General features: G+C 49.8%; 1 protein-coding gene across 1 annotated transcript in view; it reads right to left on the bottom strand.

Annotated features, from left to right (window-relative positions):
- The window catches only part of HTRA1 (HtrA serine peptidase 1), a 57,006-nt gene that overhangs the window by 15,381 nt on the left and 25,681 nt on the right, over positions 1-15,944 (bottom strand). Inside the window, exons 2-3 of the mRNA XM_029200906.1 lie at positions 9,449-9,548; positions 8,831-9,035 (exon numbers count right to left, since the gene is read on the bottom strand). Of these exons, the coding sequence (XP_029056739.1) occupies positions 8,831-9,035; positions 9,449-9,548 (305 nt within the window). The remainder of the gene's footprint in view (positions 1-8,830; positions 9,036-9,448; positions 9,549-15,944) is intronic.

Here is a 15,944-nt window from a genome sequence, read left to right as displayed (position 1 = left end):
GTTGCTATACAGGGAGGGGAGGAGGGGAAGAGGTGGGATGAGTGGGGGGGATGTTCAGGTGGGACAGACAAGAGAAGTGGGGGAGATGGAGAGAAAGAGAGAAAAGGAACAGAGGATGGTTACGAAAAAACAAAACAGAGAAAGGGCTAATGAAGCAAACTTCCCCCTCACTGTGTATGCACACTTCCATGATATTTAGACTCCTTTAGGCTACATCAAGAAACACTGGCATTTCAAATATTCCCGTACAGAAATGTCAACATTTCTATACGGGAGCCCGACAGCCAGTGACTGTATATAGTTTGTGGCATGGAGAGTAGGAGAAACACCATCTCATCAAGTGTAACTTTTGTCTTCTCATCTATCAACCCCTCCACTTTTTTTTTTTTTTTTTTTGCAGTAGGCGGGCCTCTCACTGCCGTGGCCTCCCGCGTCGTGGAGCACAGGCTCCGGACGCACAGGCCCAGCGGCCATGGCCCACGGGCCCAGCCGCTCCGCGGCATGCGGGATCCTCCCGGACCGGGGCATGAACCCACGTCCCCCGCATCGGCAGGCGGACTCCCAACCACTGCGCCACCAGGGAAGCCCTCAACCCCTCCACTTTTATCTGGTGACTTCAAGTTAGCCACTGCTGCTACAACGTTGTTTGGCCAATAAATATTTATGAAAATCACTGGATGTGAAAGTGAATATATGAACAAATAAATCAGGTCTTAAAAGATCCATCAGGATCTTAAAATTGGGATTAGTCCAATATTTGGACTAACCTTGGGGTTAGCCAGGGCCTGGCATTTCAGTTTGGGTAAGGACTCCAGTTGCAGCCTGGTTTTCAGCCGTCTATACGGTGGTAGGCTCAGGGCTCAGGTGGGTAAAGGGACAACTTATACCCACCAGCTCCGCAAGGGGAAGGGCTGCAGTCTCACTCTGGTAGGTCCAGTGCTCAACACACAGCAGCCACTCGGTACCTGCTGAACTGAACTGAGGGCACAGTGACCATTACCCATGACCACACAGAGCTCATGTGGCTCCATATGCAGGGTATATCATTCTTGTAAAATTTATTCTAAAAAATTCTTAAAGACGTATAACCTCCTCTAGATAAAAATAATTTGAGATGGTCAATGACACAGGGCTTACTACAGTGAGTTAATTCATATCTCTTTATGACATAAAATGGTGGCATAGGAAGTATTCTAGCCACAGGGCCAATGGTTTCTATGAGCTGCCTGGCAGCCAAAGCAAAAAGGGAAATACCCTGAGTCATATGTTCTTGCTATCAGATTCTGGTGCCTTATTTAACAAAAGTGACTTGTTGCTTAGCACATTTATTAGAATAATCAGTCCTCAGTTCACCAGAATGTCTTATTTCTGCCTTGCCATAGAAAGTGGTTGGTTTTAGGAAACCAGTTTTGGGAAACTGCCTCCATCCTGCCATGAATAAGAGGTGACCAGCTCATTATGAACCCTTTGCACTTCTAGACTCTCAGGAGATTGACTACATAAGAAATTGGAGCTTTCCAGAGTACGATCGGGAACCCCCAAGAACCAAGGCCAATAAGATACATGGACAATATGCAGAGGAACTGGCTATACAGAAGCACTGGCTTGTGTTCTGGAGGCCTCTAAAAAACTCACTGGGAAATAAGTTTGCACTGGGCCGAAGGTCCAGGTCCTCAGGATGGGCAGAAAAGGAAATCTAAGCAACCCTAGGTACCCCGCTCTTCCCCTTGGCTGGTTCTGTCTGTCCTCCACGTCTCAGCTTGGATGTTACCTCCTCAGATAAGCTTCTCTGCCTATACTACCTTCAGGGTCTCCCCAGCTCCAGTGCCTTCTCCTGCTTCTTCTATCTGTTCCTTCATTGTACCAACGACCCTATTTATTCCAGTTTACCTGTTTCCCACACTAGACCATAAGCTCCATGGCTTTTATCCATTGCTGTTACATCCTCCGCACCTAACACAGTGTTTGGTCAAATAGATGCTCAATAAATATTTATGGACTCTGTGAATGAATAAGGAATAACTGAAAGAATGAACCAACGAGACCTTAAAAGTTCATTAGGATTTAAAATTGAATAATAATTTGGAAAACATCTTCAAATTCACAAAATTCCTCTCTACCGATATTACAGAGAAATGGTCAAAACTAAGGCCTCTCTCTGCTTAATCCGGCACGACCGAAGCATCGTCTTCAGCAAAGAAGCACAGTCCCCACGAGAGCGAATGAGATCAGCTTCTCTGTCCTTTCCCCGGTAGTGACCTCGTGCTTCACCTCACTTGGGTCTTAAGAGTATATTTTGGTCCAAGCACACCTTGCTCCTTTAGAACAAGGTGTTAATCATCTCACACTGGGGTTGGCAAACTTTTTCTGTGAAAGGCCAAAGAGTAACTACTTTTGGCTTCACGGGCCATGTGGGCTCCATCCCAAATACTCTACTCCGCTGCCGTCCAGCAAAAGCAGCTGTAGACTCTACTGATACATAAGCAAATGGGCATGGCTGTGTTTCAATAAAACTTTATTTACAAAAGCAGATGGAGGGCCGGATTTGGACTGCAGGCCACAGCTAGCCAACCCTGGGCCCCAACACACTGCTACTCACTCACTAAACTGACAATGCATGCCCTCCCTCCTCATTGAAGGGGACATTCCCGATGAAGCATCTACAAATTCAGTCCCGACAACCCAGCTGCTTTGTCAGAACCATAAATAAGAGTCTTGGTCAAATACCCTGAAGAGAGTCTGCCAAAGTGAAAAAAAGCATTACCATATTAAGAGAAAAACATAGCCAAAGAATTTCCTTAACAATCAACTAAGCTCTTGAAATGGGGCCAGAGAACACACAAGGGCTCCAGCTTTGATAGTCTGGGGAACTGAAATATTTTCATTCCATGAGAAGCTGCAATCAGAACAATGAGAAGCCTCGTCCCCATGAGCCTCTGGACAAAGGCTGGCCCAGAGCAAAAAACGCCGGCTTCCATGCTAGCGTCTGGATTGACATCACCTAATGCAATACTGATTTGCATCCCCCTAAAAATGGTAAAAATCAATACGGTAACAGAAGCCTCGTTACATCAACAGGGTCTGGGGCCTCTTTAACGAATGCAATGCAGGCCTCTCAGTTCAGGGAGAAAAAGAGGAGAGACCACAAAACAACCAGGACGGAGGGAGTGGGGAAAAGAATTCAAATGGAAAAACACAGAAACAAAATACGAGGGTAACTATGGTAGGGCAAGCAGCATTCCAGCTCTTGGTTACTTTACAAGCATGAGTGACAGACTCCAGAAGATGGGGAGCCGGTCCAGCGCAGGCTCTGTGTTATCTGATCCACTTTTGGATGAGCTCAGGCGGCTGAGTCAGCGCCTTCTGACCATCAGGTTGTCTGAGGGGAACTGGCTGAAGGCTGGGCGCAGGGTGGGGGAGTGGAGGGGCACGAGCCACACCTGGCACCCGCCACTCCCCTCCCCCACCATCGTCCCCAGGCCGCCTGGACCCTCCTCACTCAGAGAAGTTGGGGCAGATCCACTGCAAGCAGGCCACGTTCCAGGAGACAGGCCTGGAGAGACCAGAGCCCGCTCAGCAGGAGAAGGACCCTCTGCCCACAAAGCAGCCCCCGTGCCCAGGGCTGTCACTCTTCAGCCACTTCAAACAGGGCCATAGGTGGCATCTGGCCCAAAGGTGGCCAAGGGCGGATGCAGGTCCGGGAGTGAGGGAAGAAAACCACTTCACAGGCCTCGACAAGCTTGCTTCCAAATATTCCCCTGGGTGTTGGCGTTGGGGTAAAAGTGCCTACAGGAAACCTCACCACCTCACCAGGGCTCTGAGTTACCAAAGACCACAGAGCTACAGGGGCCCCAGCAAAGCAACACGCCGTCCAAACCCCAGGCAGCCGTTGGATCAGATGAGAACTGGCCTTGGAGTCTGGGGGCTGCTGCTCTGCAATCAGCCTGCTGCGCGGTCACCTCCTCGCCGGAAAGGGGGCAGCGGATCACTGCAGGAGCCCCAGTGCCTCCCTGCTCCCCGAGCCCTCAGGGCAGCCGGCCTTGCCTGCTGCTGAGTGGAGGGCTCGCAGTTCATACCCAGGACACTGCTGTTGAGCCTCTACCTCCTCACAAGTGACTAAGACAGGTGTGCCCCTCACACTCTAGCAGCAGAGAGAAACCGAAATCCACAAGTAAATAAGACAATAGTGAGTTATGATGAGGGGGCGAGAAGGGACAAATGAACGATGAAATGTGATCACCTCCGGGGTTATGCATCCCCAGAGTGATGAGGGGAGGTTGGGACGTGGGGCGCTCCCCGGGGTAGGGGGTCAGGGAAGGGCCGTCTGGGGCAGAGGCAGAATTTAACCCAAGGCCTGAAGGACAAGGAAGGTCACCTATGGAGGAGCTGGATGGGGACACCCCAGGGAGGGAAGGCCAAGGCCCCAGGAGAACAGCCCTGCATGGGGGGCGGGGGGTAGCAGAGAGGGGGAGGGGACAGAGGGGGGAGTGTGGGGTAGAGTGGGGCGCCCGTCAGGCTGGGTGGCCCTCCAAGGCCCTGTAAGCAGTTATGATCTCTCTCTAAGAACAGAGAGCGTGTGAAGGGGTTTACACAGGGCAGACAGGACCCAATCTGAAAGTTGCAATCATCAAGGCGGGAGGACAGATGACCTTCTCCTGCCTGTTTTCTAATCAACACAGCGGAAAAGCAGCTGGGACAAAAGTAACTTTCCTCTCTCACCTTCTTCAGTACATCCCTGGTATTTCTGTCCTGCACTCTGGCCTAAAGAAACCAAATATTTTCCCTCTCTCTCTCTCTCCCTGAACTACTCAGCAAAAAAATTGCAGAGGCAGGGCTTCCCTGGTGGCGCGGTGGTTGAGAGTCCGCCTGTCGATGCAGGGGACACGGGTTCGTGCCCTGGTCCGGGAAGATCCCACATGCCGCAGAGCGGCTGGGCCCGTGAGCCATGGCCGCTGAGCCTGCGCGTCCGGAGCCTGTGCTCCGCAACGGGAGAGGCCACAACAGTGAGAGGCCCGCGTACCACCAAAAAAACAAAAAAACCAAAAAAACTGCAGAGACAAAATGCTGCCTTTGGAGGAAAGTTTTAAATGTTCTGCAGACACAGCCAGTGTCATGTTCAACACATTTGGAAACCGTTTTTATGTAAGGCAGAACTAGTCTGCCCTCAAAGCTGCTTTCTATTAAACTGTTTGCATGCACACTGTCCTTCCTTCCTGCAGCTGGCATTCCCTCCCCTGATGAATGCTGGTCCCAGTCATGGTCCTGAGGAAAGGCGAGCTGCAAATTCTAGGACAGAAGCACAGAAAGAGATATCCGGGCCGCCTGTGGTTGGAGGGGATGGGCCTGCAGGGGGACATTCTCCTTCTCCAGCTTGGTGGGAGCGGCAGACCAGGGAAAGACAGCTGCTCTGCCCAGTGAGCTTTCTTCCAAAGGTTCTTCCTGGCTCAAAACTCAGCAGGGAAAGTGAGCGCACATGTGTCCGCTCGGCAGTGAGAAGCAAAAATTCCTTTGGTCGCAAGCCCAGAAACGTCTCTGGCAACTTCAAGACGAGGCAAGTGTACGGAAGATGTGAGGTGGGGCTTGCAAAATGGAAGGGAAAGTAGGTAGATCAGGCTCAGAAAGGGCAGGAACTCAGGGGGCAGCGGGGTCCCGGGAGCAGAGGCTACACCAGCTTCCCCCATATTGTTTTTCTGGGGGTGGCCTCCAGCCGCTGCTCCAAGCTGAAGATCTGCTCGGTCTGATGGGTCCTGTGTCCACCTGGCCCCGGAGGGCAGGGTGCCATGACTGGTGGTCCCTTCAAGACTTTCCAGTGGGGGAGAAATGGACCCCGAAGGAGATGCTGGCCTCTGCTCCCAGAAGAAGGGGGGACGGGGTGGGTGAAAAGTGGGCAGTGATAACAGATGTCCATGGTAAGTTTCATTCATTAAAAGTGGCAAGAATCGCATGCTCAGGAAGGAGGATGGCTGTTTAAGTAATGGAGAGCCCTTCAAGTGAAATCCTGGTGCTGGGGGGAGGAAATGGGTCCAGAGTATAAGGCACCAACTTAACCATTGGGCCCGTGTATGCGGGGGGCGGTCACACCAGTTCCACTGGGTTATTAGCAAATGGCCCTGGGGAGGCTGGGCCTTGACCTCACACGGCAAGCGCCATTCGGAATGACTTCGACCCTCAAGTCCAATTTTGGTTGGTTCTGTTCTGCCTCCTCTGAGATTTCCTGCCCTGTTTCTCGCTGCTGAGGTGACACAGCGCGAGGCAAGCTCACCTCAACCCCCGGCGCTGCCGGCACATTTATCGTGTGCTCAGGCACATCTGTATTCACCCAGGTGAGAGGCTCCTTCCCAACTGAGCCTCATTACAAGCCAGTCCGCGGCCCCTCTCCTAAATAATCAATCATCAGACTAAGGGAACAAAATGGAAAGAGCTGGAAGAGATGTTTTTACTCTCTCCACTTCCAACCACAATCAGCAAAAAAAAAGTGGTTCAGTCAGTGGAAACCAGTCTCTTGTGTGGGCGTCTGCAATTTAATATCCTCTCATTTCCGATTCCATTTTGAACGGCCACGTTAGCTCGACTTTAAATTTTCAAGCTCCTTTTTCTTGGGCTAGAAACGCATCTCAAATAGCGCGCTGCTGGCAGGAAGGCTAGCCTCCCGGGGACAGTAGGAGCCAGGTCAGAAACACCTTACAAAGCTGGTCTGTCGAGATGGGAGATGGTTCACAGCCAGCCGGGACATGCCAGGGATGGCAGGAGAATATACTCTCCACCTTGGCTCAAAAGCTGAAAAGAATATCCCCCGGCCAGAGCAGCTGCATGGGCTGCACCCACGCGTGCCAAACATGAAATTAGCCCGCGGGGGCAGCTCACGCAGCGTCCAGACCAGAGCCCTGCCTGCAGACAGCCCGCAAGGTTGGCTGCTTCCCCAGGGCTCGGTGGAGCTGAGAAGTCCCGCGTGTGGCCACAGGCTATGCTATTCTGGTCACCTCCTTCCGGTGAGACTACCACATCCTGGACACCTTTCACGCGGGGTGAACCTAAGCCGGGGTGCGCCAGCCTCCCAGTGGGCTATTTAAAGTTGAGTCAGCCCATCACCTCAAAAGGCCAGGCTGCGTCCCTCCCATAACGGTCACGGGCTTGGGCACTTGGGGAGCCTGGCCGGCTTCGGAGGCTATAACTTCACCACAGCATTAGATGTGTGGCCTCGGGCAGGTGACTTAAGCTCTCTGAACCCCTGTTTCTTCCTCTATAAAATGGCAATAATACAGCTATCGTGCAGATTAGGTGAAAGTTACAAATGAAAGCAGAGCCTGGTCCAGCTTTGGAGCTTATCAAGCAGAAGTTATTATGATTATACTGTGACCGATAAACACATTTTGAAAGATTAGTTGTTACAGAAATTCCACGGTAACCTAACAGAAATAATACGCAATTGAGACATCGCTAAAGGCCAGTTACCTAGTTACCTACACCAGGCACAGAGCCTGTTTCTGTCCCAATCAACAACACAAACATAAACAGCCCGTGCTGTACCACCTGGGTCTGACTTCACAGCTTGGATCAAGTAAAATGTACAGAGAGCCAGAGAAGAAGATCCCTCCTGGCTCGAGGTCTATGATCTTTTTTCCTGGGCCAGAAACAAGGTTCCAGCCTAGCCTGATTCCTCTTTCCAGATGAAGTCTGGAAAATGACAAGAGCGTGGAGAAACCAGAAAACACCATCTCTCTAGGCACCTGCCACACAGCAAAACAAACCTCCATAACTAACGTACCAAAGAGTGGGAATTGTTGATGGTCTAAAAAAATTGGATTTAAGTTCAGGTATGAAGACTGCTAAACAAATCAACAGAACAAAAATGCCTACATGGAGAATATTTCAAAAGAAAGCAAACCTTTTCCCAAACTGAGCTCTTTGTGTCTCTGTTTAAAAAAAAAAAAAAAAAATCTACACTCAGAAAATTGTAGTTTAGAGTACACACCCTTTTGTAGGAGAGTCATATGCACGTTAGCATGTTAAAAGCTCTGAGAAGTGCTATGAGGACGAAATCCATTAGCTTTGTTTTAATTCACGGTTTCCAAAACTTTTTTGTGTGGAGTATTGTTTTAAAACACACCTAGTAACTCTGCAAAAGCCCAGTTTGGGAGACCTGGTTTGTTTTCAGAATGGCTGTTCACATGCTAGTGATGGCTAACTTCAAAACCCAGCAAATCCTCTATATGTGATGAGTGCACAAATGAACAGAAATCTGTAGCCACAGTTGCCTCAGGGCTAAGAATGGAAGGGAAACTCAATTTTCACTGCTTACCTACTAATTTCTTTATAAACCTATTGCTTTCTTTTATAAAAATTGAAAACACTACTGTGAAAACTCTCACCTGAGGGCTTCCCTGGTGGCGCAGTGGTTGGGAGTCCGCCTGCCGATGCAGGGGACACGGGTTCGTGCCCCGGTCCGGGAAGATCCCACATGCCGCGGAGCGGCTGGGCCCGTGAGCCATGGCCGCTGAGCCTGCGCGTCCGGAGCCTGTGCTCCGCAACAGGAGAGGCCGCAACAGTGAGAGGCCCGCGTACCGCAAACAAACAAACAAACAAACAAAAAACCTCTCACCTGATAGCCTGCTTATTAAAGAAGCTTCCATGAGCTCCCTCCCCTCCCCCACCCCAGGTCACACTCAGCATGTCCTAAATGTTCTCCTTTGGTCCAGACTTGACTGGTTTGGTCCCGCTTCAGAATCTCATGAAATCAGGGAGTTCTGGTGCCTTTTGACCTCTCCAGATTTAGCCAAATGTCAGTCAAGGCACCTGAGAACTTGGTCCTGCAGGTGGGGAACACACTTACCTCGTGGTCAATTTTAATAAGTGCAATGTCGGCCTTCTCATCCACATCTTTGATTTTGGCCTCATACGTGGCACCATTCTTCAGCTCAACTTTGACTCGGTGCTTGTTGGTCACCACATGGGCGTTTGTCACAATCAGTCCATCTTCGGACACGATAAACCCAGACCCACTGGCCACAGGCACCTCCCTCTTAGAAAAAGGAAGCCTAGAACCAAAAAAAGTACCTGGTTAAGGCTGAAACATCTTCAGATCAGCTCTGAGACACACTGATGAACCGATTCTGTAACAGCAGCACGCATCTAGCAATTGTTACTTGACACACTGGCTTTATTTAACTTTAAAAAATGGAACGTTAGACTGACTTCTATACGCATCCAAACATTTCATTTAGAAAATATTCTTAGGGAATCTCTTCAGAACCAGAGGTTCTTAAAATATCTAGAAGGGGCAAGAATGTAGATTTAAGTAGTCAAACAGGAAAACATCCCAAGGGAGAAATGCTTATCTTCCTGTAGGACTATATTCAGTGACACTCTAAATAGATCTGATGTTTTGCTAATGGCAGCGGTTCCGGTGGGAGCTTCAGAGGCCGCGGAACAAAAGGAAGGCTCTCTTTACTTGCGAAACAGTTCGATGTGAACCACAGCAGGAGCAATCTTCTCCACCACATCGGCAATAAAGTTGTATTTATGGCGCAAACTGTTGGGATCTTCCTGCCCTGAGAACAGAAACAAAGACGAGACACTTATAGGTGCTGTGCTCTGTGCTGTGGCCACCTGGAGAAAGATGTAGGTTAGAAGAGCCAGAAAACCTGAAAGGAGGGTGAGGACAAGCGCCCTTTGCAACTGGGCTCAGTTGCAAAGATCTTTCTGGTTCTTGAGGAAATACCCACTCAGGTAAGACAGCAAAACCCACCAAAGATGACCTCTTGGCTTGGCTTCCTTGCTCTCAATAGTTTCACCTCGAGAATGTTGAACCAGAGGCTCCAGCAGATACCCGGGCCTCCTACATTATTCCAAAGAGTTGGTCGCCCGAGGGCCACCTTGACATGGCCGTCCACCAGTGTCCCTTCCCCAACTCCCGCAGCACCACACCGCCGCTGTCGAGGGGAGGGCTGAGGCTGTTTTTGACAAGATGCTCATCAAATGTTATAGATTTAAAAGGCTACTAGGAAAAAGCATTAAGGCAAAGGCACAGATGGTGTCTTTCCCGCTGTCTGTCCCCAGAGCAGCTTCCCACCACATCTTAAGCACTCACTCCATCTCCCCGACCCCAGGACATCCCAGACCAAAAGACACAAGAGATGCCTTGATTCGTTGGGGAAAAAAAAAAGAGAAAATCGAATGACCATAATTCTCTCTATAAACATATGCACTGTAATTAGGGAACCCCCCGTACGGTGGGCATTTGCAAAGCTCCTTTCAGACAAAGCTATCAATCACAAATCTGATGTAGGTCTCCCAGCAAGGCAAAAAGTTAGTTACCACCAGCCTGATGTGCACACCCATGGCATCTGATTCAGAAATGAGCTCCTGGAGGCTCAGGGGCTGGGAGCCCCCATTCTGCGGGCACACGGGTGGCAGAGGCAGCCTGAGCCTCTTGCTCTGACCCCAAACCCGTGCCACCTGCTGATACCCCTGAACAAGTCTCTCTGCAGAGAGACAGCAGAGGGGCTCCAGGCCAGTCTGTAGCCAAGAACCCCCGCACCCCTTCCTTTCCCTCCTCTCCGCCTTGGCCCGTGGGTCGAGCACAGGGCTGCACCCAGCAGCTCTGTCAGCCCCGCTGCCACCTGGCCCCATGCAGGAATTCACAGGGGGCTTCCAGAAACCTTCATAGAAATTTGACGGAGAAATCTTATGCCTCTTGCATCTAAAAATTTTAAATCGGGGCTGATATTTTCTGTCTTTTTAAACTATATTTTGGTAGTAATTCATTTTTAGCATATTTTACAAAAGTACTGATCCATGATGAGTAGGAAATAAAAGGGAAAGAACCCTGACCCTTCACCACAGCTGGTCTCCCTCCCTCACCGTTCACACAGGGGGGTTCGCAAGGAGGCTGAGGTTTAAAAGGAAACCACAGGCCTGCAAAACTGCCCCTTGCTAACCAAAGGGCCTGTGCCCCCAACACACACACTCACGCCCACACCTACACTTACACACTCATGAATATATGCTCACACACACACATACACTCAATCTCACACTCATGATCGTACACACATATACATATACTCACATGTACACACACATAAACACATCCACACACATACGCACATACGCATGCACACACACATACAGACTCTGACTCTCACCAAAACACTTTTGTATACACACACGCTCTTACACTCACACACATACATACATTCACACAGCTACACTCATATACACAGATACATACACTCCTACACACAAACACACCCCTCTGTGCCAGGGGTACAGCCGTTCTCCAGGTGCCAGGCTGTGAAAGCTGTGACATTCTCAAGTCTTCTGTGGCTCTCAGAGCTGCATGTCCACAGGCATCCCCAGTGGCACCACAGCATCTGTACAGATTGAGCTGTGTGTCCCCACCAGGGACCTCAGCTCTCCAGCTCAATACCCCTGGGCACAGGGACATCTCGGGTACCAGCCTGCCTCTCCCAAGCTTTCCTTCTTGGAAGTGAAAGGCCATCGATGAACAAAGGGCCCCTCTCTGTCACGGCTACTGGGCTCTGAGCTGCTTTATTTCAGGGCTGGAATCTGCTCTCTTTTTGCATAGCTTGATTTTTGTAAGGTGCAGAAGAAGATCTGCAACTACTAAGCAAGATTAACTAATTCAACAAATTTACGGTAGCATAATATTTATTATTTTTGCTTTCAGAACCCTTTCATATGGTACCATCGGAAAAGCCTTCCTGGGGCTTCTCTGGTGGTGCAGCGGTTAAGAATCCACCTGCCAGTGCAGGGGACATGGGTTCGAGCCCTGGTCCGGGAAGATCCCACGTGCCGCGGAGCAACTAAGCCCATGTGCCACAACTACTGAACCTGTGCTCTAGAGCCTGCGAGCCACAACTACTGAGCCCACATGCCACAACTACTGAAGCCCGCGTGCCTACAGCCCATGCTCCACAACAAGAGAAGCCACCGCAATGAGAAGCCTGCACACCACAATGAAGAGTAGCCCAGCTCGCCGCAACTAGAGAAAGCCCGTGCACAACAACGAAGACCCACTGCAGCCAAAAATAAATAAATAAAATAAATAAACTTAAGAAAAGCCTTCCTGGGACTTCCCTGGTGGCGCAGTGGTTAAGAATCTGCCGCCAATGCAGGGTACACGGGTTCGATCACTGGTCCAGGAAGATCCCACATGCCGCGGAGCAACTAAGCCCGCCACAACTACTGAGCCTGTGTGCCTACAGCCTGCGCTCCACAACAACAGGAGCCACCACAATGAGAAGCCTGCACACCACAGCAAAGAGCAGCCCCTGCTCGCCACAACTAGAGAAAGCCCGCATGCGGCGACAAAGACCCAACACAGCCAAAAATAAGTAAATAAATGTATTTAAAAAAAAAAAAAAAAAGAAAAGCCTTCCTTATGGTACCCTTCCTACGGAAGAGGAAAATCAGATATTGTTCCCATGTTATATTTAGAGAAACTGAGGGTCAGAGACTATAAATGACTTCTCTAGAGACACTAAATTTTCTTCCCGGAGTGTATAAATAACAGAAAAGTCTGAGCAAACCTACAACGTTTCCACATCACACACCTGCTGCCCTTCCAGGACCCCAGGTAGCTGTGGTTATTTAACTGGCGCGTCTCCCTGCATTCTCCAACAGGAGATACAAACAAGGGGATAGGAACATTCCTTCCCAACACAGAACCCGTGAGCATCACCCAGAGACAACTGTAAACAAATGCATCTGGGCTTCCTCGGACTAGCTCCCTGGGAAAGGCCAAAAGGAGGCTTAACTCCAACAAGGCCAGCAACCCCCAGGGAAGTGTGGAGATTCTGAGACCCTCAAAAGAAGGACGATTACTAGTCTTGCCACTAAAAATCATTCACTCGCTTCCTTTCTACTTCCCACATAAGCCCAGGAGAATCTGCCCACATCAGGGATGAAAGTGAGAATGGGTTTTTCCAGCTAAAACAAGAAGCAGTTGCTTCCTCACACACACTAGAGAAAGTGGCTCCAGGGTCTGTCCACCTGGGACGGCAACGTGGGAGAGCAGGAAGGATGCTGGCCTGGACACTAGAAGGCCCAGGTTCCATCTGCAGTCTACTGGGTGGTCTCCATTTCCCCGTCTGTAAAATGGGGCCAACTACCTCTAGAATGAGCTGTGAAGTCTATTCCAGCTCCAACATTCTATGATCTAATCCCTGTCTCTCCCCCTCACTCCAACATGCTACAGCAAGATAAGGAGACTGTGGAATCTGAGATTGGGCACAGGACTCCCCTAATTCTGCAGATGTGTAAACAGAAAGGAGGAGCAGTGGGTGCACAGACCATACTGAAAAGCCACAGTGACAAGCCTTAATTGTGCAGCTGAGATGAAAAAGCAATGGGTGGATTGCCCTGGTGGCACAGTGGTTGAGAGTCCGCCTGCCGATGCAGGGGACACGGGTTCGTGCCCCAGTCCGGGAAGATCCCACATGCCGCGGAGCTGCTGGGCCCGTGAGCCATGGCCGCTGAGCCTGCACGTCCGGAGCCTGTGCTATGCAACGGGAGAGGCCACAACAGTGAGGCCCGCGTACCGAAAAAAAAAAAAAAAAAGCAACGGGTGACCTCTATTATCATTGGTGGATCTGTGTTAATGGGAGAAATAAATAGAGCAGAAACAACTGAACTGAAGGAACTATCAACTAATAGTCCAAAGATGGGCAAAACGTCAAACCAAAGAAGTGTTTGTCTTCTCCAAATGCAATTTCAGAATGAGGAATAAGAGTGTTGCTAAGAGCAGCTTGGCTCAAGGCTAGGGTCCTGCTCCATGTAAAAGGTTGTCCATCGAGCTAAAGGAAGCTGCTGCTGCCTCGTGGTCTTTAGAAACCCTGGCTGGCCCCATCCGCTGTGATTTCAACTGCGGGTCAACTATCTTCCTTCCAGAGGGGTCAACTCGGGTGGAGAATTCCAGAGATGGACCTGGGCTGGCTCTGCCACAACCCACTCTCCGAGTGATGCAGACAGATGGAGGGCTGGGGCATCCAGGCCACTCAGTATGGGGAGGATAGGTAAGAGCACAGGCTCTGGTCTCAGAGGGATCAGAGTGTGACACTTGGTATGGGACTTATTGGCTATGTGACCTTAGTATGTCACCTTACTCCTCCAAGTCTTCTCCCCTTGTCCATAAAATGTGATGATAATATCTACCTCCATGTGTTTTCTTTTTTTGTTTTTTGTTGTTGTTGTTGTTGTTGTTGTTTTGCGGTATGCAGGCCTCTCACTGCTGTGGCCCCTCCCGTTGCGGAGCACAGGCTCCGGACGCGCAGGCTCAGCGGCCATGGCTCACAGGCCCAGCCGCTCCGCGGCATGTGGGATCTTCCCGGGCCGGGGCACGAACCCGCGTCCCCTGCATCAGCAGACGGACTCACAACCACTGTGCCACCAGGGAAGCCCTACCTCCATGTGTTTTTGATGCTGATTTTATGAGCTCCTGTATATGATGAAGTGCTTGGCCAAGTTATGGCATAGTTTAAAAATAATAAAACAAAAGAACTGGTGGAGGTGCTGCTCAGTAGGCAGCTCTGGACAGGTGTGAGCACCACTTACCTCAGTGGCACAGCAGAGAAGTAAAAAGAGAGGTGAAAGTGTCTAGAGAACCACTCTCCTCACCTTGGCAAATTTGTGTACGTCTCAGAGGCTCCTCCTAACAGGGCCATCGTGGCCACAAGTGCAGAGGCAGAGGTCAAGGGGAAGGTGTGCGGTAAGCCGGTTTTTCTGGCTTTGACATGTACTCTGTTCCCCAGCTTACAAGGGCAACCTGCAGCCACTGGGAGACAGGGACTGTGTCAGCAGGGTAGTCTAGCCTGAACTGAAGCCCAGCTGCACTCCCTCAAATTCCCATGGAGTAACCAACCTCACCAGAAGAAGACAAATATAACTCCCTCTATGAAGTGAGGACCGTGTTTAATTATGCCAGAACTGAGGTGGCAGAAGGTAATGAGGATGGGAAGTCTCAAGCCGGGTGGAGACCTGGCCCTTCTAGCTACTCCATTATCATACAGAAAGCTGGAATTGGCTGGCATTCGGTAACAGCCTGCCATTTACAGAAAGCTGGTAATTCAGAAACATGAAAGTAAGGTATTTCCTACATTCCCGATGAATGAAAAAAAGAGAAAAGACAAAAATGGCAAACAGGGAGTCAAAGAGGGAGCATCAATACAGATCCTACAGACAATAAAAGCATGATAGGGAAGTATCATGAACAAATTTATGCACATAAATTCTACAGCTTAGAAAAAATGGACAGATTTCTTTTAAGACATAATGTATCAAAACTCACTGAAGAAGATATTGATAACCCAAATAATCCTACAGCTATTAAAGAAGTTGTATTTGTAGTTAACAACCTTCCCAGAAAGAAAATGTCAGGCCCATACAGCTTCACTGGTGAATTCTACCAAACACTTAAGAAAGAAACAATACTAACACTTCACAAACTTTCTTCAAAAAACAAGGTAGGGCTTCCCTGGTGGCGCAGTGGTTGAGAGTCCACCTGCCAATGCAGGGGATACGGGTTCGTGCCCCGGTCCGGGAAGATCCCACATGCCGCGGAGCGGCTGGGCCCGTGAGCCGTGGCCGCTGAGCCTGCACGTCCAGAGCCTGTGCTCCGCCACGGGAGAGGCCACAACAGTGAGAGGCCTGTGTACCGCAAAAAAAAAAAGGTAAACACTGCGCAACTTATTTTATGAACTCAGCATTAGCTTAATATAAAAGCCAGACAAAGATATTATAAGAAAATTATAGACTGGAATTCACTGGTGGTCCAGTGGTTAAGACTCCATGCTTCCAATGCAGGGAACGCAGGTTCAACCCCTGCTCGGGGAACTAAGATCCCACATGCCATGTGGCCAAAAGAATTGTCTTTTCTAATTAAAAAAAAGAGGATTTGGTTCAAGATGGCAGAGTAGAAGGACGTG

This window comes from Monodon monoceros, unplaced genomic scaffold (genome assembly GCF_005190385.1).
Source record: "Monodon monoceros isolate NGI ecotype Baffin Bay Population unplaced genomic scaffold, NGI_Narwhal_1 Super_Scaffold_4, whole genome shotgun sequence".
Classification (NCBI taxonomy): domain Eukaryota; kingdom Metazoa; phylum Chordata; class Mammalia; order Artiodactyla; family Monodontidae; genus Monodon; species Monodon monoceros.
Note: the sequence above shows the minus strand (reverse complement) of the source record. Positions and strands in the feature narration are given on the sequence as shown.